Source organism: Musca domestica, unplaced genomic scaffold, assembly GCF_030504385.1.
Source record: "Musca domestica strain aabys unplaced genomic scaffold, Musca_domestica.polishedcontigs.V.1.1 10, whole genome shotgun sequence".
Taxonomy (NCBI): Eukaryota; Metazoa; Arthropoda; class Insecta; order Diptera; family Muscidae; genus Musca; species Musca domestica.
In genome coordinates, this window is record NW_026712115.1 from 10,804,336 (window position 1) to 10,830,804 (window position 26,469).

Here is a 26,469-nt window from a genome sequence, read left to right on the forward strand (position 1 = left end):
ACCACGCTTGAAGCAAAGACAAATCAACTCCTGAACAACTTGGTTGGAATTGGATTGCCATTTGTTGGACAGGTAGCGTATTTGTAAATAAATATTGAAAATATGTTTTATTAATTACGATTTTCTTTAGTTCCTGCAGTCCTGGTACAGTCCAAATGTGTCGCACAATCGATTATGAATTCTCGATTAATCGGTTTTCCCCACAGTCCATTATCGATTACGAATATTAGAACTTTGAGTACTAAAAGTGGATTAATCGACAAATCAAAAATCGAGTTGGTTCTCCCTAAATGAGATACAGTATAGTTCGTTTTGTTCGAGTAAATATGTAAGAAGTTTAAAGTGACATTTTGACAATTTCCGAATTTCTGTGTGAAATCAATAAAGAAACCTTGTCGCAACACCAAAAATTGCGATGTAAAATTGATAGAATTGCAAGTGAAAAGTGAAATTTTCTAAAAGTATTGATACAGTTTTTCATATTATACATAAAGAAGCGGCCGAAGGAAAAACAGGAATATTTTTTGTCGACTGTGACAAGTTTTATACTTTGCAAACCGAAATAATTATCATAAATGCCAAGAAATTTATTACAAAGAAGTGATTCATAAAGTATAAAAAATTCTTCAACCACAAAACAAATGCAAGTTAACCAAAATTATAATTATACAACGAGGATAGAATTATAGGGCGAATAAGAGATATAGATATTTAGATAAACAAAACGCAATTGAAGTGCATTTCAGTTCATTACGGAAATTTTGTTGCTCAAACTCTAAGAAAGGAGAACATAAAACAGAAACTCGAAAACATAAATAATCCAACACCAAACAAATGCAGTAAAAAGTGTAAAAAGTCTCGACAAACAAGAACAGCAGACAGACAACAGACAAGTGATCATCCAGCCAGCTAGAAGACACTAGGAAACAGCAAACAATGGCGAGTAAGTACAAAAAAAAAAAAAAAAAAAAAACATTCCAGACAAGCAAATCATAACCCCTTCCCCATGGAATTTCGGAGTTTGTGTTTTGCTTACATTTCTCCAATTCCTCCAATTAACACGGCTGTTGGCCGGTAGAAACGTACTCACATAAACAAACAGAATACAAAATCTCATATACACAAATCACATTACATCCAACATGGAGGAGTTTAGATTTGGTGTTATCTTTCCTCCCTCTAAATCTTGGGGATGAGACACAATATTTATGATGTTTATTCACCCAGGTAATGTAAACAACAGACATACTGAGCTATTCAAAATCTAAATATATAGTTTGCATTGAGTTTGTAAAAAGACCAAAAAGTTAAAAACAATATCTAATTGGATAGAAATTGTATGTACTTTCGATTGTTGGTCGGCTCATTTTTGTTTACAGCTTTTTGTTTTATAGTGTTCGAGTGTTTTCACAAACTACCTTTAGAAGTCTTCTTTCTGGCTGTGTGTCTTTGTTAAAGGCTATTGGGAAAATCAATACTGCTCCACGTACACATGTATGCGGACGCGATTCTGAGTGTATTGTAGTGGCCATTTAATTGTGGTACACGTTTTGCGTATTTTCCGACACAGTCATCAAGTGTAATGTATATTCAGGAGGAGGCTAAGTATTTGCCTGCAAATAAACAGGAAAATTCGCCACCCCATTGAATTCTACATGTTTTCAAGTGGCAGAGATTTCGCAGTCCGCCCTCATAAACCTCCAGCTTGGCATTTCTATTCACTTCACAGCTCTTACAACTCATTATGATTGCTTGTTTGCCCCTTTTGTAAAGGATTCGTTTCTTCCCCATTTTTTTTGTTATGAGAATGTCTGTCTACCTATGGCTCCCTCCATCATGGATGGCTTGAGTTGAGTTTTTCTTTTTTTTTTTTCCATATAAACAATGTCGATTAACACAGATTTGCGTATCACCGCAAACATATAGAGATAGAAATACGAAGTCGTAATGTGTGCGTTCAAACAATGCTAAGAAATCTTTACACAGATTTTGTTGATGCTATTATTTACTTTGATTCTAATGGAGATACAAAAACAAGACAGCTTTTGATAGCACAGGGTGAAATAAAAAACATGCAACAAAGTTAAACGCCATAGTTTTTACATTTTTTTAATTTTATTGAATGAAAGCAAAAAAAAGCCGGAAATAGCATCAAATTTTAGAATAAGCTTAGATTTGTTCGAATTGGTCACCCTTGTCACGAATTATGGCTTTCAAACGGCCAATAAAACCGTTACACGCTGCCCGAATTTTGCTCTGCGGTATTTTGGCCCATTCTGGGCGAAGCGCTTGCTTGAGGTGATCGACACTTTGGTATTTTTTTTCAAAATACTCCAGACATAATAGTCCAACGGATTGGTGGTGCTGAGTCCTGTTGGAATGTCCAAGGTCTGCGGCCAAAATATTTGCGTGCCCAAGGCTTTAATACACCCTCCAGAATATTTTCGTGATAATATTTGTCATTTATTCTGATACCACGGTCGATTAATACGAGCGGAGAGCGACCATCGGTTGTTATGGCGGCCCACACAATCACCCTCGCCGGCGCTTGAGTTCTGGTGTCTGGTGGCCAACCGAAGGTGCACATTTTCAGCTGACCTCTTTGGCAAGTAAACACTATCATTTTGTTTGTTTACAACAATGAATGTTTTCTCATCGGAGAAAACCAAATTCGGCAGTTCACCACTTTCGGCCAAGCGAAGCAACCAACTCTTTAGCTCTTTTGAATCTATTTTCCTTCTGTTGCGGTGTAAGTTTTTGCACTTTTTGGAATTTAATTTTTCAATATTTGTCGAATGGAATATTGCGATATGTTCAGCTCACGAGACATTTTGCGACACGGTTTTCGATCAAGTCGCTTCTTTACTTTTCGAACCGTTTCTGCTGTTGCTGTTTTCTTCCATTCACTCCCTTGACGTCGGGCTACGCTACCAGTATCACGATAACGAGCGATGGTACGAGACACAAAAGATTTATTTACATTTAAATGCTGGAGTACGCTAACGGTGGCCACTTGTGGTTTTCTCGCCAAATCTAAAGAAATCACACTATCACGCTTGAAATCCATCACGAATAACTTTTTTTCTGGAAAATTCTCACCAAAATGCTTTTGTACGTTTGTAAATAATATAAAGAGCTGTCACTGGAATAATTTTAACAGCTGTTGGACGAGTGGCTTAGAAATGACAGCAGCCTGAAGTTGGTTGCAGTTTTTTTCATCTCACCCTGTATTTCTTTGATACACAAAAGTCGCGAACATTTATTTTCACAGAATATATCAAGGACTTACAGTAATATTTTGATGGAATTTCCCAAAACATACCTATTACATGTGCACTGAGGTTTAGAATATAATATTTGTAGTTCGACTTAACACATGGTCACTCTGCGATTCTGTTACAAAGCGGGAGAAACCTCGTGAAAGTATAACCATGCATCGATATCGAGCAACTTAATATCAAGAGGAGGACGAACGCTTAAACAGCATCCAACCAAAGGCCGCCAACCCAGTCCTTGTAGCATATGAATATTTAAGGAAGAATAGAACGGGGTCAGGGGTTTGTTACCATATCATTGAATCGCTTTGCAAGTTGGTGATTAACATATATCTGCTGGTTAAAAAAAAAAACAGCCATATCATTATTAAAAATTTTTCAAATTTTTTTGTTCCATGATATTGCAACATTACTAGAAAAGTAGGCGCCAAATGAAGTAGTACGATGAGGATTTAAATTGAGATATGAGTGTCGAATGTGCCACACGGAATTGTTAGTTTCCTTTTCGAGGGTGCCGAGCATTATACTCGACTTAGAAAACATTTTTATTTTCTGGAATTCCATTTGTTTCTTGTTTTTAGTTTGTTGATGTCATCATGAACAGTTTATGTATGACAAAGTGTTATTTTTAGTATATAAAAGTTAATATTTTTAACATTTTAGACATATCATTTTTACTCAACACCTTATGAACGGCATTGGCGACTGCTAAATCGAGTTTTATTAGAGGGCGTTTCTTTATCCACACATTATTAAGTCCATTCCAGTGGATTACTCGACATTTCTCATAAAACCTTTTTTATTTTTGCTGAGCTATTTTGATTATTCAGCTAATGTAAGTCAGCGGTCATTATTCGATAGCGGATAATTTTAAAATGGTCCTAATCTGCGTGAAATGAACGAATACCTAAACGAACATTGTAAATTGTAAGACAAAATTCTAATAACATTTTGTTACAGTTATAATATAAAGGAAAATGGGGAATATATTCAAAACACAACGTGGGTACATAACTTGGGGTTGATTTTAATTTCTGTTTGGTGGTTTGGGTTTTCTTGATTATCTGAGCATCAAAGTTTATCAGTAAAAATACGTTTTTTGGCTTTGGCCTTATGCTACAAAAAAAAATCATTTTATGCCATCGCACGAACAGTTGATTTTACATAGACCTCCCCACATTTCTCCCTTCGTTTGCCGGACAATAGAATCGCACACAAAGGACCAATTAATGTGAAGCAACAAACATAATATGATTTCAGGGTGGTAATAGCCAAAGGAGCAACCCAAACCATATTGAACAAGTTACACAACTTTAAGAAAACATATGATTTTGTATGTTTGTTGTGCGGAAATTTGTAGAAAATGTTTTAAAAGCATGTTTCGATTGAGGTAATGTTTTTTACCATCTCAATACTGTAATTAGCTTATATAACTTTTTCTGATCGCATTAACATTTTTGTACAAAATTTCATTTGATTAATCTGCTTTGTGGAATGTGTTAAAAGTTCTTTTGAAATCGCAGAACCCTGAATATTCAAATATCCTATAACTATTTTACTAGGGATATATTTTGACGAAATGTTGTCGCCGCCTATATCATCGTTTTCTTACTCTTTGTGTCTCCCTTCTGTGAAAGAAAGGAAAAACAATAAACGGCAAATAACAATAAAATGGCAGAGATATGAGCACACTGCACCAGTGTGCTTCTGGTGCTGCTACTGTCTACGATTATGCCAACACAACAACCAGTCAGCTAGCCAGCCTGCCTGGCTGACTGACTACCTTCCTTTACAGTGATAACTTTGCTATCGGTGGAATTCTTTCCGTCTGTTGTCAAATGCTATCCAATTTTCCCCATTCTACGCTTTGCCTATTTTGCGTTTGCTGCTGTATTTACACATAAACAACGTAGTGTAAAGTATGACGACGATGATGATGTTTTGCTTGCCTAGTGGATGGGGGTGGCACCGGCGGCCTGTGATGGTGGTGGATTGACATTGCCTGCCGGGAACTTGAATATTAAAGTATCAGGGAAAATGGTGTAATAAAAGCACGTCGACTCACACACCAAACGTAACTGAAGAAGTAATGTCTGGAAAAATGTCACTTAGTAACACATGATGTACGCTGCTGGGTTATCTATCCCCTTAACAATTTTCTGCGGGAAAAGTGGGCGCTTGTGCAAAATCAGTAACAGATGTTCGCTATTACATTTATTATGTAGCGATGTTGTCGATACGTCTGTTCATTTGTGAGATTTGGCCAAATGGGATAATATATTAATGGACAAAATACCTATGCTTTTGTTTGTAAATATTTGAACAAATGAAAATATTTTCTTGGTTGATCAAACAAACAAATATTTTTTTATCTGTACATAAATTATCTTCGGGCTGGGGCCGCATTATATTATTCCCTCCATCAGGAAGAAAAAATATTTCCAAATCTGTTGAAGTATGATTATTACAGTTGATGTGGTAAATAAATGTCCGATATTTAGAATGGCTTCGCACGATGACTCTCGAAGGGAGTATTCGATTTGGTACAAAGTTGGTACATCGTAATATTTTTGTCAAACTTAGATCGAGTTCGGAGATGGGCAATATCGGTCCACTCCTTCGGTACCTCCCCCACAAATGGTCGAAATTTTCAAAAAATATATATTTTTTGCACAGAAAGAGAAGCAATAATCCAATTTTGCTCAAACTTTGCATATCCTAATTTTTGCGTCAGTGCTAGGTCAGATGTGAAAATGGACAATGTCGGTCCACTCCTTCAAGTACCTTCCCCACTAATGGTCAAAATATCCATGAAGCTCATAAAAAGCGAAATCAACATCCGATTCCATTCCAGACATGGTACATCTCAATATTTTCAACAAGACAAGATCTGTTATAACGATGGTAGAGATCGGACCATTTTTTTGCTACCTGCTTCACATAGGGTTCAAGATTTTGAAAAACAAAACGCTCAAAGAAAGCGTAATAAGCATCCAACTCTCTTCAAATTGTCTGGTGGCCAACCGAAGGTGCACATTTTCAGCTGACCTCTTTGGCAAATAAACACGATCATTTTGTTTGTTTACAAACTGCTGGACAACGAATTTTTCTCATCGGAGAAATCTAAATTCGGCAGTTCACCACTTTCGGCCAAACGAAGAAACTCTTTCTTTCTGTCCTTCTTAAAAGTTGCTCTTTTTAATTTCCGCTGTGACACCCCAGTGCGTAATTTGTTTCTCCACTTCTAACATTTAATTATATCCACTTTTAGCATTAAATTATATTATTTGTGTTTAATTATGTATTGTTCGTACGAAAATTGTAAAAATCCTACTGATTATGTTGAAACAATTGAGTGTTGACTTTGCCGCAACCGGTCGCAAGCTCTTCCAACTTAGTGACACATTATCTGCAAGTTAAAGATAAATCATTACCTATGGCTCAGACCGTGAAAATAGTTTTTGTATCGAGATCCGCACCAGATACATGTGCTGTTATTATGTAAAGCCGAACATCAAATGAGATTACTTTCTGAGATGTTACAAACTACGTTTGTCATTCTCGGAAAGTAGATCTTCTTTTAAAGTTGTTTTACCTCAAAAACTTTTCGATAAGGTAATTACGAATAAATTTTGGCCTGCTAGGGCATTTGTAAAAAAAATCTGAAAAATTAGCTCATAAATCATATACCAGTTCCTGCTTCAAAAAATCAAATAATGATTTATCAATTTTCAATCGGAACGTAAGGGGGATAAAATCTAAATTATATCCCTTATACACTCTTAGTTTTGCTTTTGATTACAACATTTTCTCATTTTCCGAAACTTGATCAAATAGATATTGAATACCGTCATTTTATATCCAAAACATCAAATATATCTGAAAGATCGTATAAATAAACAAGGTGGGGAATTTCTTATTGCTGTTGATGCAACATATCCCATGCAACATATATTGAATTTATCAGCATAATTGTCGATATGGGCAAATGTAAATTTTTTGTCTCATGCTCTTCTACACCCCATCGTCAGATGCTCCTCATATTTCAGCAATATCATCAATAGTTCAGAAAATGGGTTTTATTGGTTATATTTTGGTCCTTGGAAATTTTTACTTGCCATCCATTAAATGGCTCTCATTGCCAGATTCAGAATCCACGATTCCTTTAACCCCATCTGGGAATTCTAACCAGTTTTCTTTTGACGTTGTGAATCGCTTTTGCGATTTAGACCTTCATCCCATGGGTCAAAGATGGAAAGTGGAACGGGACCAACGATCAAACTTCACACTAAACAACGACTGTAGCGTTTTTCAGGCAGAAATGTTTGCTGTCAGGAAGGCCATAGAGCTGCTAGCAAATAGAATCAATGAACTGGAGGGACCGATGACTATATATGTCGATAGTCAAGCGGCCTGAAGGCTTAGAGCCTTCATTTAAAATGTAATCTAAGGAAGTTCTGGAATGCAGGAATGCTCTGGAAAAGGTTAAATCGCTTGTTAAACTCAGGCAATGAATCGGCTAATGAATTGGCCAGACGCGGATATGAGTCAGTAGATCCAGAAGTGAAGCCACCCTTTTGTCACTTCTTCCAAGTACTGCATAAGTATTATCTTGGGAAATTTCAATAGAACTGGCTAATTGATCTCCGAAAGGAGATCAAGGTCACTCATATCCATGACGAAGCTAGACTTGAAGCTTGTGGTTGGCCTTATAACAGGGCACTGCAACATAAAGGCCATGACACCTAATTGGGGGGTTGACGACACTGAATACTGCAGGCTTTGTCAGGACGAGGAAGAAACTGAGACGGTGGAGCACTTACTCTACCACTGCCCAACTGTTATATGAGTGAGACAGAGACTACCTGGTAAGCAAATTTTGCCAGACTTGTCCCCTTTCTCCGACATCGAGCCAGCAATCATTCTTCAGTTAGCCAGAAGACTAAAATGGCTAAGGACGACACGCTGATACACCATGGATGCAAAACTACTAACTTCTCTACTCTTTATTCAGGTTCTCACTCCTTCACTATTCGCTATTCATTTCCTTTTCTTCTCTCTATATTCTATACTCCTATCTTCTTAAATTTGGTTAAATAAATTGTGTAGACAATATTTATGGCAAAATTCTTGATTTAGCATTTGTTAATATCACACAGTATTTTGACATTTTAAGAATCACTGCTATCTCAACACCCGAAAATAATTATCATCAACCAGTGTGTATATTAATGTCACTGAATAGTAGAATAATTCCGATAAACTCAACTCAACCAGTTTTTGATTATAAAATAACTAATTTTCATAGACTAAATTCACTAATTTCTTCTATAGATTGGACTTCTTTACGCTGATGAAAATAAATCCGCACTAAATAAATTTTATAAAATTTTAAACAATTTTTTCGAAGAATGTTTTCCAAAAGCGAAAAAATAAGTTCAAAAAAGACTTACTTGGATTACGTCTAATTTGTTAACTATTAAAAACTTTAAGAACAATTTTTTTTTTTCGAAAATATAAGAAAACTGGGTCCGACATTGATGCTAATTATTCAATTGCTAGATCAAGGTATACTATAGAAGCTCGTAGATCATACAAGGATTATCTAAATACAGTCAAAAATAATTTTAAATGTAATCCAAAGTCCTTTTACGATTTTTTAAATTTAAAAAGAAAAACATCTTCGAAACCTTGTTGTTTTAAAGTTGATAATAACAGATATGTTTCCGATTTCAGAAAAGCTTTTGATAAAGTCAATCATAAGTTTCTATTCAAACTTGAACGTATATGTTTTAATAGAAACTTGGATTTAATAGAAAACTTAAAATCTTTCAAATTAAATTTTTGAAAATTGAGCAAGATTTAAGACAGTAATTTTTGTCCTTAGCTAACCCAATGTTGTCTTATCAGATAAAATAATTCGAAAATGTGTTTTAAGTGTCCAGGGATGAATTGCAAAGTGGCCAACAAGTACTATTCGAAATGAATCAATTCAAGAATTCCATCATTTGTCTTTAATTGCTTTTATTTCTGCCTAGGAATGTAATCGTAAAAGTAAAAGAGTTATCAACATTCGTGTACTGCTCATTTTTTTACGTTTTTGTTTGTGTGATTTTTGTGAACTTTCTATTGTAAAAGATAATCACAATCGTTTTTTTTTTATCATTGACATTCGATAAAATAAAGAAAAACATACTCTGATTTTTGTACATATTTAAAAAAAAAGTTAAAATGCAATTAGAAACAAAACGTAAACAAAATATTTGTGTTATTCTTCAATGAAACAAGCTGCCAATCCTATGGATCACAACTACAATGGAGATGGAGAAAGGGAAACAAACGACACAAAGGCACAGCAAAAACATGACAGCGAAGAGATGCAACAAATGATTGACGCGGCTTTGCTTGAAATGAACAATGGAAACTATGAGCAAGCCATTGATCTACTGGACACAGCTAAGCAACAATATCCTAATTCAAGAGCCGAAGAACTTCAGGAATTAATAATGAAATTAAAACTTAATACATCAAAGAATGGAACTGAGAATAAGAGTTCGACCCTGCGTCAACGAAAGCAACACGATGTGGATAAGGAGGCCCGATCAGGCGGTGGCTCCACACGTGTTGAATATACAAATGAACAGCTGACTCTAGTCAAAAAAATAAATAGTTGTCAAAATTACTATGATGTCCTGTCCGTATCACGCAATGCTTCTGAGAGTGAAATAAAAAAGTCATATAAGAAGCTGGCATTACATTTACATCCCGATAAGAATAACGCCCCCGGGGCCGCCGAAGCTTTTAAAACTTTGGGCAATGCCATGAATGTTCTGACCGATGTCAGAAAGCGCAAGGAATATGATTTAGGTGGTGGCAATTACGTAAGTGCCAATAGTAGTACAGCTTACCACAAAACGTCTTCTTCATATCACCAATTCTATCATAATGATAGAGACCACCATCATCATCGCCATCACGAACAGTACAGTTCTTCGGAGGCTTCGTATCATGCCAATGAAGACTTCACAGCTGAGGAACTATTTCACATGTTCTTTGGCAACTATCCACCATCTCAGGGTACATATCGTCGTCGTCCCTATCAACCGGCCAATCAACGCCAGCCTCAAGAACATGGTCAACAACCTAGCCTGGTGTTTGTCCTGCTACTTGTGATGATAATGCTGTCAATGTTTATGTCGCTCTTCTCAACCGATCCCGTATATAGTTTATCCCATTCCAAGTAAGTGCTTTGCCTTAACTTGATAATTGATTGAAGGTCGAAATGCCGGTTTGATGTAAACAAATTAAGTACAACCATGACCTTGGCAAACATTTTGAATTCAATCAATTTCCATGTGACCTATTATTCATTCTTTCTCACCACCCATCCACCGTACTTTTGTAGCAAATTCAATGTTCGACGCCAAACACAGCATTTGTCGATACCATACTATGTAAAGGAGAATTTCGAGAATGACTACCAGGGATCATTGGCACGTTTAGAAAATTCCGTTGAAGAGGATTACGTCTACACCATGAAACAACATTGTTTCCGTGAACGGAGCTATCGTAAGTTGAACGCCACTCAAGTCTTGCCATATTAAACTATCATATCACACATTTGCTGTATGTGGATGACAACGTGTTTCCCTTCCCTTTTTGTGTTGCAGGTGAAGCAATGATGGCACGTGCCCGCAGTTTTGGCAGCCGTGCACAATTCGCCCAGGCTCAAGGCTTGAAAATGCCTTCATGTGATAATCTCTCTAAAATTGGCATAACTCGCTATTCCTTGTACTGAAGGTGGAGGGTTGCAATTGGAAGAATGGACTGTGTGTGTGTCTATTTATGTATTTAATTTTATTTTCGAAATGGCTGTCCAATTCAGACGCAATATAACTACTCATACATAAATATTATTATAAAAATATGCATGTTGTTCTCTAGCATTCGCTTAATAAATGTCAAAACATTAGAAACGATCGATTCAATTAATAAAAAAGATATTGTTTTATTCGAAAAATACAATCTAGATTTTGAAAGAGCAAAGTTTTTTTACTCAATATAAATGTGTATTCAATGTTTAATACGACCTGCTCGACAGAACGGTTCGGCAGATTTATTTGACCTGGTTGGTGTTTTTTTTTGATATGCAAAATATAAAGTAAACTAATATCCAGTTGTTGAAATTGAGTTTCACTGAAGTGGCTCTTAGATCAGTCTGGAGGAGAGTATGTAACATTCGTTTGTGTTGTTAAACTCAAATAGATATAATATATATATATATATATATATATATATATATATATATATATATATAATATATATATATATATATATATATATATATATATATATATATATATATATATATATATTAAATTAATTAGCCTGGTGTTGTTCAAAGTCAATTGATCTATTGACTGATAAGACAAACCATCGATCGATATTATGTCACAAGCTCACAAGAAGATTGCACACAAGAAGTTGAGACAGATTGTTAGGTAGAAGAAAGAAAAGGAAAACCTGATCTCTTCTATCAATTTGTCGCTGTAGTAACAAATATAAATATAAATATAAATTCTGCTGAGACACAGATTCCATCATCATTAGTAGGTTTGCTAAAAGCATCTACTGGCCAGGCAAACCACACTACTAAAATATAAGGCTACAAACGTTTATTCTTTCGATAATTGTTATTCGAATTATTTCAGATGAAATTTGAGAATTCTATTTCGAATTATTTCAGTTGTACTTCAAGAATTCCAAATGTAATTCGATTTATTCCAATAGTAATTCGAAATATTCCATTTATAATTCGAATATATAAAAAACAATCTCAAATTATTTTTCCAAAGATGAACACAATGGACCAAAAGTCTACGAGCGAAGCAGTTGCCAAAATCACCAAATCTAACTAGCAGAAAATGTTTTGTTAAATGCTTACTGTTTGTACGTGCTAACGACTGCTTGCCGTTCCCCTGAACGTTATACTCTTTAGTTATGACTAAGTGTAAATCACGATCGATGCCTTTAACCACCAGAGAGTTCTTAAGATAATCGATTAAAATGTCAAAATCTATCACTCTGTGTTAATTTAGCAGCTTGATGACGCCGTCGACGTCGTCCATATCGTCCTACATATTTGGAACCGGCGGACGAAGTATTTTTACTCAACCTTCCCTGATGCTTGTTTCCCAATGTCTTGAGGGCCGCTGCATCAGCATAGAAAAAAATAAATAAAAAATAAAAATAAATAAAATAAGTACACTCAGGTCGTTGTGCTTTGGTAGCTCTCGAGGACCGCTATTAATCAGCTTTATTAATCATCCAAAGGAGCATTCTTCTTCGACTGGAAGAATTTTTAATATTTTTGAACCGTCGCATTCCAAATTAAATCCTGACTCGGGGTTGGTTTGTGTTTTTCTATCGCAAGCTATACATTGGATGGTCCTGACGCTCGAGGTAAGGAAGAAGTGGGAGTCGTATGAGCACCATTGTAAAAGAAACAAAATTGCCGCAATTGCCTTGGCAATAGCTGACAATACTTAGTGGACTTTGCTACATTTGTTTGAGTACGTTTACCTTAGGAGACTGAGGGATGATAATAAAGTTAGTAATACTTCTTTTTTTAACTCCTCTACAATATTTATGTGTTTAATTTTATGCGCCCCATCACGTTGCCAGCACATACTTCGTGTTTCGGTACTGAATCTTTCGAACGTTTTTTGGTTCAGACACTACCAGTGCTGGTGTCGCTGTGGACTGCTTCACCGAATGCTGTATTTTTATTCATTTCTGTTTCCACAAATGATCCTTAAACGTTTGAAACATTGTGCGCAGATTTCATCCATCACCTCGGCTTTAAAAGGTCGTATCTCTGAGAGGCATTAGATTACTATTTTTGATTTGCCGGAGAAAGTTGTCACATGAACCCCCCTCATCGCAATAAGTTTGTAATCCTTTGCGAGGGGTTTAGAGCTACTTACCAGGCATTCGTAGCCTACACAAATTTTAACATGACTCAATATTGCAGTTTATTAATGCACAAAACAAACAGTACTTTAGTCTTACTATAAATTTGTACATACCATAAATAAATTAGTAATTAAACAGTGTAGGCATCAGTTCCCATGCTTTTTGTCTTGGATATTCCCCCCAGAATTTATTTTTAAATAGCTCCTATGACAACTTTTTTTTGCCCAAGTCACGAGATCGTAAGATCAATAGAAAAGGAACAAAAGAATTACATTAAACTAAAATACTTTCGGAAAATCTTCTAAATCTTACAACCACATTTATAAACACTTTCATCTCTCTCCACTTGTTATGCTTTCGTTTGTCTGAACGAACTAACATAACAACAAACGTTGTTTTTATAAAAAGAACTATAATGGGATTAAGCCTAACTATATTGCAAGAAATAAATTTGTAATTTTTAATACATTTGACTCAATAATATTGTCTAATTATTGAAAAACAAAATACAAACGAGAACTAGTGCCAATACCTTCCTGTACATCAAAGTTTTAGTTTTTAATTTATCTCCTGCAAAGCGAATAAAAATGGTATATACCGATTTAAAGTATTTGGTTAATCAACAGTTTCCAACCAATGTGTCGGTAATTTGACATTCGACGTTATCAATATTCAAATTGTTAAATATAATATTTCCGAGGAGAAAGTAATTTCCTTTGTTATTATATCAAACACTATTTTTATTAAAAACTCATAGCCGGAACGATAACATAATGTTTATGCTGCTCAGCCGTCTATCACTAGGACTATGAATATTCATAAGAAGAAAAATGTTGTAAAGATATGTTGTTTTCTTCAAAAATTATTATTAGAGGATAAAAGTACTTGCACCAGGAAAGCTCAAAAGTCGGGCGGGGCCGAATATATGATACCCTACACAACTATGCATATTTAGTAGAGCTCTCGTAAAAGAAAGGTTTATATTGCAATTGTTGAGTAGAGTGCATATTCCGACAGTTGGAGATTTAAACACCAAATCGGATGAAACATATATATGGGAGAAATTCTTGCTTGTATGCTAAACTCGGTTGAATTGGGAATATTCTCTCCATTTGGGCTAATGAAAGCCATTTGGTGCACAAAAAAACCTGAAATCGGATAATGATATATATTGGATCGATATCCAAATCTGGTTGTATCTGCTATCAGGTACCAAGTATTATTCTTGTTTCGTGCATTTTACGAATTCGAGTTACTTAAACACCAAATCGGATGAATTATATATATGGGAGCTGTAGCTACATATGAGCCGATTTGCACCAAATTTAAAGTACTTATTTCTATAATAAATTCGGTCTGAAGTGCCAAAATTCACAACATTTGGACTGATATTAGCCATTTGGTGAACAAGAAACCTAAAATCGGATGAAGATATATATTGGAGCTATATCGACCTTGATAAAATTTGAATCATGAATTGCTAGGCTGTATCTGATATTTGGTGCTAAATATCAGTCTTGTGCAGTGCATATTACCCTATGTGAGGGACTTAAACACCAAATCGGATGAAACATATATATGGGAGCTATAGCTATATCTGAACCGATTTTAAAGTACTTATTTCTATACTAAATTCGGTCGGAAGTTCCAAAATTCACACCATTTGGACTGATATTAGCCATTTGATTCAGAAGAAACCTAAAACATATATATGGGAACTATAGCTATATCTGAACCGAATTATGAGTCTATCTCGTTTCCTTCTCCATGTTACAAACAAATTCACAAAGACATAATACCCTTACCACTATGTGGTGTAGGGTATAATTAAAAGAAAATTGAATCAGTGGGGTAATGTTGGGATTCCTAAGACTGTGGCTTAAAATTTTTGTATTTAATAATGGGCATAATAATCGTTTTTTTTCTTAAATATATTTTCGAATAAATATCCTTTAGATACTCTTCAGCAGGCTTCTCAACATAAACTTCTATTCCTATTTCCAGTTTAGGTACTGTCTTTAAATTCGTTTTTATTTTTTCATTTCATTAAAACAAAGTTATTGCATTTGAGACGGTGTGATGACGCCGGTTGTTAATAAAAAAATAGCAAACTAGTTACAAATATTTATACCACTCTGTGCCAGTTTGAACATCCTCGCAGCAAACTTTGCATCAACACGTGCATGCAGAACGAAAAAATAACTAGTTCAAAGTACATTTTGTGGAAATGAGGTTTTCACAATTATTGCCGAATGTTCATTACTTGCATAATAACGTTGTACCAGTAGGTACGTAACTTTATTATCCTCGCTAATGATATTGTACGTTTACATATTTACAAAAATATTGTAGCTAGGGAAAGTTAAAGAATATGGGGATTGAGTGCTGGTTGACATATACATAAACACTTTTTGTGTGTTGTATGATGGGGGAACCTCATTTTTCTCCTTTACTTTCGAAAATTTAAATAAATAAATTTGAAATTTGTAGGCGAGTTGAAAGAAGTGAAACTACATGTGTTACAGAACCCTGAAAGCCTCCATTATTATATTTCCTATCTACCGAGGTGTCAATGCTTTTTATTACATACTTAGATGACACAGGACATTTGCAGGGTTTATGTCCTATCTTCCTTGGCGGGTTTGGTTTAAGGATGAGCATCTAATTCGTGTTGGGAGCTGCTTCACTCGGAGACTTTTGTCCCATTGTATTCATCCTAGGAATAATAATCGAAAATAAAGAAGGTGTGTTGATAGTAGGGTGGTGTGCTTAGCCAGGAAATGCTTTAGCGTTCTGAGAAAAGCGTCATCGCTTCAATTTCCCATATACCGTATTGCCTATATCTCCTGTTTGATAACATGGGAAACCTGCATTGTAGGTGTTCAGTCGTCTCTACAACTTCCTTATCCTTAATAGAAGGTAACTGGTTCTATGACCGCAACCGGTTGCCAAGTGCCAGCTTCTTCCATAAGAGCATTTGTGGTTTGACAGTCTCAACAATCGATAGATCAATGGACTGGAAACCACCTCGAGCTAACTCATCAGTCATTTCATTCTCTATTATAATCTATAGCCTGGGATCCAACAAAACTTAATGAATTTGCGTATTTCGAAGAGGACCTTCCTACTATCAAGAATGGTTCTCGATTTCTCAAAATAGTTCTCTCTTATTTTTAGCTCGTTTCTGCTATACTTTTTCACTGCTCTACTAGACTATTGTTTAGTTGGTGATGGTGAATCGAGGTGTAGGGTTCGAGCTTCTCGTGAATTATTAAGATAAATTATTAGGTTTAATATGTTATTTGTTAAGTTTGAATTAATCATTGAATTTGTATTATGTTAGGGTATTGTAGATAGATAATATAAGTTATGGGCCCTGTGGGCTTATTTATATTTCTTTGTAAGGTAAATAAATGAAATGAAATGAAATGATTTGATTGTACTGGTCCTGTCATTTCGTCTGTCTTCTTGATATCAAGAATCTCCAAATAAAAACACTATAATTATCATTAAGTTCATATGAGCTTTGAAATTGGCTAAGGGCAGAATATGCCAGCGCAGGTGACTTCATCCATCTTGGAAGCGTCTGTGTAAATAGCCAGATCTTCTAGAGGAGTTTCGACAACGGCCCTACGTTATCGATCAGGTATTGTTACATTAATGTCGTCGTTACATTGCGTTGATTGTCGTCAAAAGGGTTGACCTGCCAACACTAATTTTCTTAACTTCACCCAAGATATTTCGAGTGGTTTAAACAATAAAAAAAATATTTAGAAGTTGGATATTAACCTTGATTTCTTCCCAATGGGGGATAAATGGACAGAAAGGAAAAGTTTCTCATTCTGTTTATGGAGTTCTTGTAGCATTAGGTCTTAAGAAACGTCATTCTTCTCCTCTCCTTGATTTGCCTTTTTCAAATCAAGAGTTGATCCAGTGTCGTACCGAGATATTGTGATTGCAATAGATGTGGTGTTTAACTAATTTTTACAACATCGATTGAGGAAATTTACAAATTTAAACTTCTTGATGTATATTCCGTTTTTGTTTAAATTACTCCCAGTTCTAACAGCTATGCTTAAACCTCCCGCGCCAAATCCAAGAGTTTTGCCAACACACAATATCTAGTTATGATGATGAGAACGAGTATAATATAAATAATATTTATTATTTTCTAGTAGCTACAATATGATGTAAAAAAAGAAATTATAATTGATTAGTTATGGATGTAAAAACAAAATTCTTATAAAAAAATGAACATTTTTACTTTTCCGAGTTGAATACATCGGTTAGTTATGATGATAAAAAATTGTTTTACAAATTTCATATTTACAACTTAAATTGATATATATCCATTTTAATCTTGGAGAAGTAAGCGCAAATTAGATTAGATTTCGATTTTTATTATAATTTTAGTGAGCATTTCTGTTAAAATATTTGGTTTCTGAGTAGCTGAAATGCTATGTGGTTTCTTTGAAATATTATATTAATAAAGGGTTTAATTGCAAAGGAAAGAAAATTAAAAAGTAAGCATTTATGAACGCTCGAAATCATACTCAAATGTTATTTAGTTAATTAAGCATTGTATCGTTTTAAGTGTTTTTCTATACATTTGGTTAATAATGCCAATATAAATGTTATAGTTTAGGTATTAGGTGTCTTCTTATCCATCTAACAATGCTACTTTTAGTTAAGTTAGACGAAAATATTGATATGGGGAATGAGAGAAGAGACCAATGTCTTTAACGAAAATAAATATTAATCTGCAAACATTCCACTTTTCTGTTTCTCCAACAGGCGAAATTGACGATCTGATTGAAAAATTTAAAGCCACCACCGTTAATCCCACCAATATTCCAGACAACGCTACTACCATTTTGAGTGAGATAGCTGCCACAAAAGACCCAAAACTTTTTGACAAATATGAACTATCCGAGGAATTTTTAACCTTGATCCAATGTGATAATGCCACCGTTTGCAAGGAGGCGTGTAAATGTATAGCAGAGCTAACCAAGTCGGAGGAACAGCGAAAAAAATTTACCAAACCGGAAGTGATTAAAGCGTTCATCGACTATCTGCGGAATATTAATAATGAATGCGACAACATGGAGTTGACCATACAAAACTGCAGAGCCTTGGGAAACATTTGCTACTTGAATGACGATGCTCGAGAGATAATACTGGACCTTAAGGGAGATTTGGTCTTGATCAAACTACTTGATATAATAAGCTTAAAGGATAAAACAAATGCTCTGCAATTCATAAAAGTGAGAGGAGGTCTGTTATCGAATTACTTGCTTGGTGGCGAAACTTTTTCAAAACGGGCCATGGACTTAAACATCATGACAAAAATTTCAAAGATAATCGCCATCGGTGTAGAGAATGTTGAGGAAAATGAAGATCTACTTTTAAATACTCTGCCACTGATGAGTATACTAACCGAGAACGTGGCCGATTTGAATTTCGATCCAAATGTAAACTTACAACTAGCCCGAGTTTTAGCCGCCTCAACGAACCCTGACTTAGCAGAAATGTGCCTTGAACTTTTACATTACCAGGCCGAAAATGATGACGTCAAAGTTTTACTGGCAAAAGATGGACTCTGTGAAACCATTTATCAGCTGTTGGAAAAATATAAAACTCTGGCCCGCACTAGTGAAGCTCGAGCTCTGATGAAACTCGCCTGTGAATTAATTGTTCTTGTTTTGACGGGAGGTAAGTAAAATAAAAACGAATTTTGTTTTCTATTTGAATTATTATTTGTTTCTGTTGCTCGATGCCTTCGTAAAAGGGTTGTTAGTTGTTTTAACATACTGCACTTGTAATATAAAGAAAATTACCAATTCCATTTGTATACCCTCAGCCTCAAAATAAGGGGTTTAGAACCTAGGTATCTTGGGGCAAGACATTTGTACTCGATCCACACATTTCAAGACATTTGTAGTCGATCTAGCGGTGACCTTCCGTCTGTCTGTCTGGCTGATGAATGAAGCATTCGATTTGGTCCAAACTTTGAACATCGCAATAGGTTGTAGTACCCATTAAGTTCTTCCAATATGAAATTTGAAACGATTCCGGTAAATATTGTTGCTAAAATCATAAAAATTCCGAACATCGGGAGGTACCTTTATATGGGGGATATACGTAAACGTGGACCGACATGGTCCGAACTTAACCTGCCTGCTGGTATACTATGCATGTATGCAAAATTTAGCCTTCTATCTCAATTCTTTCGAAAGATAGCGTGATTACAACAGACTGACGGACGTCGCTAGATCGTCTTAGAATTTTACGCTGATCCAGAATATTTGTAGGGTCTATTATGCATTTTTCGAGGAGTTACAAACGGAATGACAAAGCTAATACATCCATAGAAAGATGGAGGGTATAAAAATATATACACACTCAAATAAAATCTCAAATAAAGTGAAGGAAGAAGTCGATATATCCCAAACCTGGTATGTCGCAATATTTATATGAGACTTAAGTCGTATGCGAAACGGACAATATTGGACCACAACTTCAATACCTTGAATAACCGTAATTTATGTCAAAATATATTTAAATAAACGAGCATAAACTGAGGTATATATCTGTCGGCAAAATCGACCGATAATTTTTAACTTGTTAATTTCAAATTTAAAATCATAATAATTTTGCTAGATCTTGCAGTAATAGCCTCCCTCGATTCGCTTCTTTTTAATGAACTTTTGAATTGTGCAACACCGATAAATAGTTTCCTGTAGTGTGATTCTCTAACTTTTTTTGCCATTTACGATTTAAATTCTTTTTTACGCGAAAATTTTGAATTTAAAAGATATCGAAGAGAATCGCAATTTACAGGTTTTTATTATCGCACATGACACTCCCACCAGATTAATTTCATTCAACCTTGTCATGGGGTTAACAGCGACACGAAAAATAGACATTGACATTTCGTTTAGCAGTGGAACGAAGTGGTTCGCACGCAATAGAAAGCTCATTAAAATTGCTTCGTGTTAACTTAATTTTGCATTACATGTCCAAATGCTATATAGCGTTAGTCCTAATCCATTCTTCCTTAATTTTACAGACGAATCCATGAATTACTTGTATACAACGTCGTTACTCAAAAACATGGAAGATTGGCTAGATTCAGATGATGTCGATCTATTGACCACCGGTGTGCTTGCTTTGGGAAACTTTGCCCGAACTGATAGTCATTGCATTCATATGGTCGAAAACAAGACTATGAACAAACTTCTTGAAGTTCTGTCCAAAAATAATGGCGTACGGGATGATGTACGACTCCAGCATGCTTTGCTAAGTACGCTACGGAATTTGGTTATTCCAAAGGTAAATAAAAGTGCGGTTATACAAGCTGGACTTGTAGAGACTATATTGCCTATGCTGGAAATACACCAACCACCGGTCGTCTTTAAACTGCTTGGAACATTACGAATGACGGTTGATGGTCAAGGTGAGTGTTTTTTTTTTTTTTGTGACACCTCATATATATTTCTATAACTAAATTTTGTCTTTCAGAAAAACTGGCATTGGAACTTTTGAAAAATTCCACACTCATCGATCAGTTGGTACACTGGAGTAAAAGCTCAGATTATGCCGGAGTTACTGGCGAATCCTATCGCCTTATGGCTTGGCTAATTAAGCATGCCTATCTCAGTAAAATTGCCTACGCTTTGCCGCGCAAGGGTGATGCGCCAGCTGAACAATTGGCCGATAAAATTCCCAGCATGGATTACGATCGCAGCAGTTTAGACAAATTCATTAGCCATGAGGGATCGGTTGAAGCGATGATCAATATGTTAACATCTCAGCACTTGGTAATGCAAAATGAAGCACTGATTGCTCTGTGTATACTTTGTGTGGTTTATTTGAGTTCGTCATCGTCCAAGACGGAGGAATCGGCGACACAATTGCAAGATGCCTTCATAAAATATGAAGTTGGTAAAAAACTGGCAGAGCTCATTAATAAATCCTCCGATACAATGACAAAAGAGATTGTGGAAAACTTACAAAATTTTATAAACCTCTTACGTACCTCTGAAAATTTAGTGAGTCATTTAGAAGCGCACAATATAAATGAGTTATTAAAGACGATACCGATTTTAACAGAATATTGCACAATATAAGCATGCAGGTTAAATTTGAGTGAGATTTCTATATGACAGTCTTAAAACTGCAGATAATGTATGTATGATTATCATGTTAGGGAATGTTTTGGTTGATTGATTGGTACTAAAATATAGAATGTTTAAAATGATGTTGGTATGAGATATTGCACAATTAAAACAAATGAACAAGTTAAAAGAAAATAATAAGCCAACTTTAAATAGGCGGTTCATTATTAAATAACAGGACTCCACAATGAATAAATCCATGAACACAGTGAACGTAATTTAATCAATGAGAATTTTAACAACATAGATTCTTCACGATGGTTTTGAGTCGGTTTCCTTAATTTGTAACTGGTTCGAATCTCCTTACAAATAAAATAGTGTGCCCTTGAAAGAATTTCAAGAGATCTCATTTGATTTGTATCTCTTCGGGACCATTATTTTTCAATAAGAAAAGTGTTTTTGTTATATATTCTCTTTGTCAATTTTTTTTTCAAGAAATAATTTCAATCAACATCAGGAACTTGATTCTGCATCTCCTGTGGACTCTAAATGAATTAAAGCGAGAGTGAACGGAAAACAATATTGAAGAATGTAAACAATGACATATTTTAAAATATTTGTGGGTCATGCCATCTGTGTCCATCTATTTGTTTGTGGTTTTTACAAATATGGGAAATACAGTAGAATCAAATGGATATAACATTTCAATAGGTTAATTTTGCCAATGTTCTCGACATCGTGTGATGAATATAAAATGTTTATAATTCGCATTGGTTTAGTCTTCATTCTGATTTTGTGTTTTGTTCAACATCTTTGCACTTATTTAAATATGATGCTGTGCATCATTTTTAACGATGAACCTCACTTAAGAATTTTAATATCATTATTTAAGTAACCTTTTTGGCTTCATGAACGGTTTCGTTGCCAAAAATTTTCTAGTGTAAAGCAATTATGTTGATCAATTTTAAAGTATTCAAGCCTTTTTTACAATCCTACAATCCAATCCTACACAGTAAACGTTACTTGTGTGTTGGACGAAAATACAGTGCAAAAAATAAAACAATTGCATTTATGTTAAAACACTTAAAGACTTAATTTCTTTCTTCCGGTTACCATTTATTTTGCAAGACTATAATTATAAGGCAAAAGAGTCAGTGGTAGTTACAATCTTAGGACAACGATTCAAATATTAGACTTGTAGTTTTAAAAGCATTGCAATTATGTAGATTTATACACCGATTTATGGTTAAAATAATAATAATAATAGTAATATATATACATCTTATCTTAACTGATAAAACCATAACAATCAGCGAATGTAAGGGAAAACTTTTCCAAAAGAAAATGGAAAATAATGACAAAAAAAACAAAGTTTATTGCAACAAGAAATCTAGTGAACAAAAAATGGTTGAAACGATGTTAAGCATTATGTAGGTATACCAATAATCCTCCGCGTTATATCGTCAAGCTTTTTTTTGTTGTTGGTCAAATACATATACATAATAAATTTTTTGAAAAAGGAAACAATATTTTTAAATTTCATATTACTGAAACAAACAAACATGTACTAGAAATCCCCGTATTGTTTTGAAAATTATTGCCTTTTAAGAGATAAAACATTAAGATATAGGAAAACAGAATGCTGCGATCCAGATGATTGTGAATAATATTTTTGTCTTAATATAATATAAATAAAAATAAACACAGTTGTACCAATGCGACAAGATTTACAATTATTTTCTTTGTAAGTTTCAATATAACATTTTAATTAAACACCAACCATATAAGTATATTTTATATTAAAGACAGTAAGCACCATTTTCAGCACAGTTTTTCTTTAATTTGTTGTAGCAAAAATATGCATGCAAAAACAATCAATAACCAAAAAACAACACTTGATTACAAATTGTGCAGACTTTTTATTATTACAGCATTACATTGCATTTATACAAACAATATAATTAATAGATTATTAATAAAAGAGAAAATATATACACCAATTTACTTAAAGAATTCAAATAAAATTTGAAATTTTATTCAAGAAACATAATTCGCTGTATTTGCAGTACGATATTCACCGAGATGTTTACAACGCCTACTTCCATCCAAAATTTAATCTGGCGTCTATCGACCAATCCAATAACCATTAAAATCATGATGTTTTTCCTACTCAGGCAATGTAAACGTCTTAATAAGAAACATCTTTAAACAAAAAATAATAAAGAATTCTAGTTAAGAGGCACAAATAAAAAGCTATTTATTAAATTTACAAATCGTGTTTTTTATAATCCGTTATGTGGTGAGAATTTCCCGCAGCTTAGCAAGATTGTATGATTGCTTTCGTTTACGCATACGCAGCCACTCTATGGTAAGTTTAAAAATAAGAGATATAAAGAAAATGGAGAGTTTTTATTAGAAATAGATAGTGATAGTGACACATATTAGGTTGAGAGGCGAAGAAATGCCGTCACATGTGTGCGGATATTCACTTAAGCCAGAGTAGTATTATTGGGCGCTCTAAAACTGTAACATGTAAGTACTATAAATATTTTTTATTTGGGATATAATAAGTCAAAATGAGCAGTGTTCGTCCTCCAACTGGCGTCCAGATACACAAATTTATTTAGATTAACGCACATTATCAGGATTTATTGCTTAAGGCCCATGCATGGTGCAATGAAGAGAAGGTAGACCAACTTTGAAAAAAAAATGCAAGTATAGAGGTCTACCCATGGTACAATGAAGAGAAGGTAGGTCAACTTTGAAAAAATTGCAAGTATAGAGGTCTACCTGTTTGGCTTGTAATGTCAGAATTAGTAGAATAAATAATTGAAAACCGCGATAACTGAATGAAAGGTCAACACTTCTTTTCAAAATAATGTACTATATATTTCTAAAGGATTATTTCGCTACAAAAACTCTAGATTTTGTCGATGCATACGTTGAAATAAACATTTGAAAACATCCGATTTTGAATATTTTCTGAACAATTTTTTTGTTATTGCAAAGAAAACACATACATATACAAATAAAGATGACATATTAAGCCAAGAAAATATAAAAATTAAAATCATATGGTATCATAGCCCTACCTTGATATCATTGTACCATGGGCCCATGGTAGAAGAGTACTGATAGATGTATCAATACTTGGAAACATTGAAAATTTTAAAATGTTTTTTTTTTTTTTTTTCAAAAGTAAGTAGATTGTTATACAGGGTGAGATGTAAAAACTGCAACCAATCTCATACTGCTGTCATTTCTAGGCCACTCGTCCGACAGCTTTTAGAATTATTCCAGTGACAGCTCATTATATTGTTTACAAGCGTACAAAAGCATTTTGGTGAGAATTTTACAGAAAAAAAGTTATTCGTGATGGAATTCAAACGTGATAGTGAGTTTTCTTTATATTTGGCTAGAAAACCACAAGTAGCTATCGTTAGAGCACTTGTGAATAAATCTTTTGTTTGTAAACAAACAAAATGATGATATTTACTTGCCAAAGAGGTCGGCTGAAAATGTGCACCTTCGGTTGGCCACTATAACTCAAGCGCCGGCCATGGTGATGGTGTGGGCCGCCATAGCAGCCGATGGTCGCTCTCCGCTCGTATTAATCGAACGAATATTATCGCGAAAATATTCTGGAAGGCGTATTAAAGCATTGGGCACGCAAACATTTTGGCCGCAGACCTTGAACATTCCAACAAGACTCAGCACGCGCACAATGGCCACCAAAATCTCCGGATACCAATCCGTTGGACTACTGTGTCTGGAGTACTTTTGAAAGCAAGGTTGGCACTAAAAAAGTGGAAATGGGCCAAAATACCGCAGAGCAACATTCGGGCAACGTATGACGGTTTCATTGGCCGTTTGAAGGCGGTGACCAAAGGTGACTAATTCGAACAAATCTAAACTTATATTAAAATTTGATGCTATTTCCGACATTTTTTGATTTCATTCGATAAAATTAAAAAAAAAAAAATAAAATTACGGCGTTTGACTTTGTTGCAGTATTTTTATCTCACCCTGTACATACTAACGGGAAGCATCGCTGGGTACAGCATAAGTATTTTAGTACACTCCAAAGTCGCAAATATTTCCGCAAAAATGTTCTTTACATTTTGCTTGGGACAGTAACGGAAAAAAACTCAAGAGTGTATTTGCTCAAGATAATACACTGGAACGTGCATTATTTTCCTTGCAATGTGACTAAACACTTATTCCCCAACACCAACTATCTTTATATAGCGTTTTTTATACATTTTTCGCTATTTTTTGCATTCTGTTTGTCTATATATACAAAAACAAACATCAGCTGAGCGTTATTTATATATTGCTAAAGCTGCTATCAGACAATAAGGGACATGTGATAAAGTGTCGTCACTTTTATTATCCATGTGTATTTCCGTCTGTATATCAAAACTGCCAATTTACATGTGACTCTTTCATCTCGCTACGACACACTTTTTCATTTGTATTTGGTTTCATTGGTATTTTATTGTATTTTCTAAAAAATCATAATACGTTATGGATAACTTTTTACCACAAATAATATTATATATTTTTAAACAATAAACAAACAACACTTTTGATTAAATTATATGTTTCCGATGAAAATAACTCTCGCTGTAGTGGAAAGACTACAGTGTACTTTACTCATGTATTTCACAACGGAAATGTGGTCCATGTATCACATGATGTGTGCATCTTCTACATATGAAAAATTTGACACTACGTATGTAAAACCCACATCGTCTGATAGCAGCTTAAGGATGTATCTAAACACACAATTGTATAAAAGAATATGTAAAATCGTTACATAATCTAGAACTTGTCAACTATTTTGTAGGGGAATATATTACCATATGGTATTTTGCATTCATGGGATAAGTGTTTCAGGAGTCGGCAATTTAAGAATGTGATAAGTATTGACTGCAAGTTTATAATTCCAATAAATTCAAGTTATTCTGATTTTAAATTCTATACATTTTAGTCAATGCTGTATATTAAGATAAATTAAAGTCATATTAAAAGAAAGGCTTATGACTTTATCCATCCATCTCTGCATTTTCTATAATTTACCATGTCAAATTTTACTGTTG

At 34.5% G+C, this 26,469-nt stretch overlaps 1 protein-coding gene and 1 long non-coding RNA gene across 2 annotated transcripts; one reads left to right on the top strand and one right to left on the bottom strand.

The window, feature by feature from the left end:
* LOC101888681 (GTPase-GDP dissociation stimulator vimar) lies at nt 1–23,640 on the top strand. Its single transcript, XM_059126381.1, has 5 exons — nt 1–72; nt 131–943; nt 18,045–18,962; nt 20,320–20,706; nt 20,772–23,640. The coding sequence occupies exons 2-5, from the start codon at nt 937–939 to the stop codon at nt 21,377–21,379; spliced, it is 1,920 nt and encodes a 639-aa protein (XP_058982364.1). The 5' UTR covers nt 1–72; nt 131–936; the 3' UTR covers nt 21,380–23,640.
* Nucleotides 23,474–25,081, bottom strand: LOC131804071 (uncharacterized). Its single transcript, XR_009342888.1, has 3 exons — nt 24,460–25,081; nt 23,638–23,730; nt 23,474–23,569 (listed from the first exon to the last, which is right to left on the bottom strand). It is a non-coding gene; the product is annotated as an uncharacterized LOC131804071 (long non-coding RNA).
* Nucleotides 25,082–26,469: the final 1,388 nt, after the last annotated feature.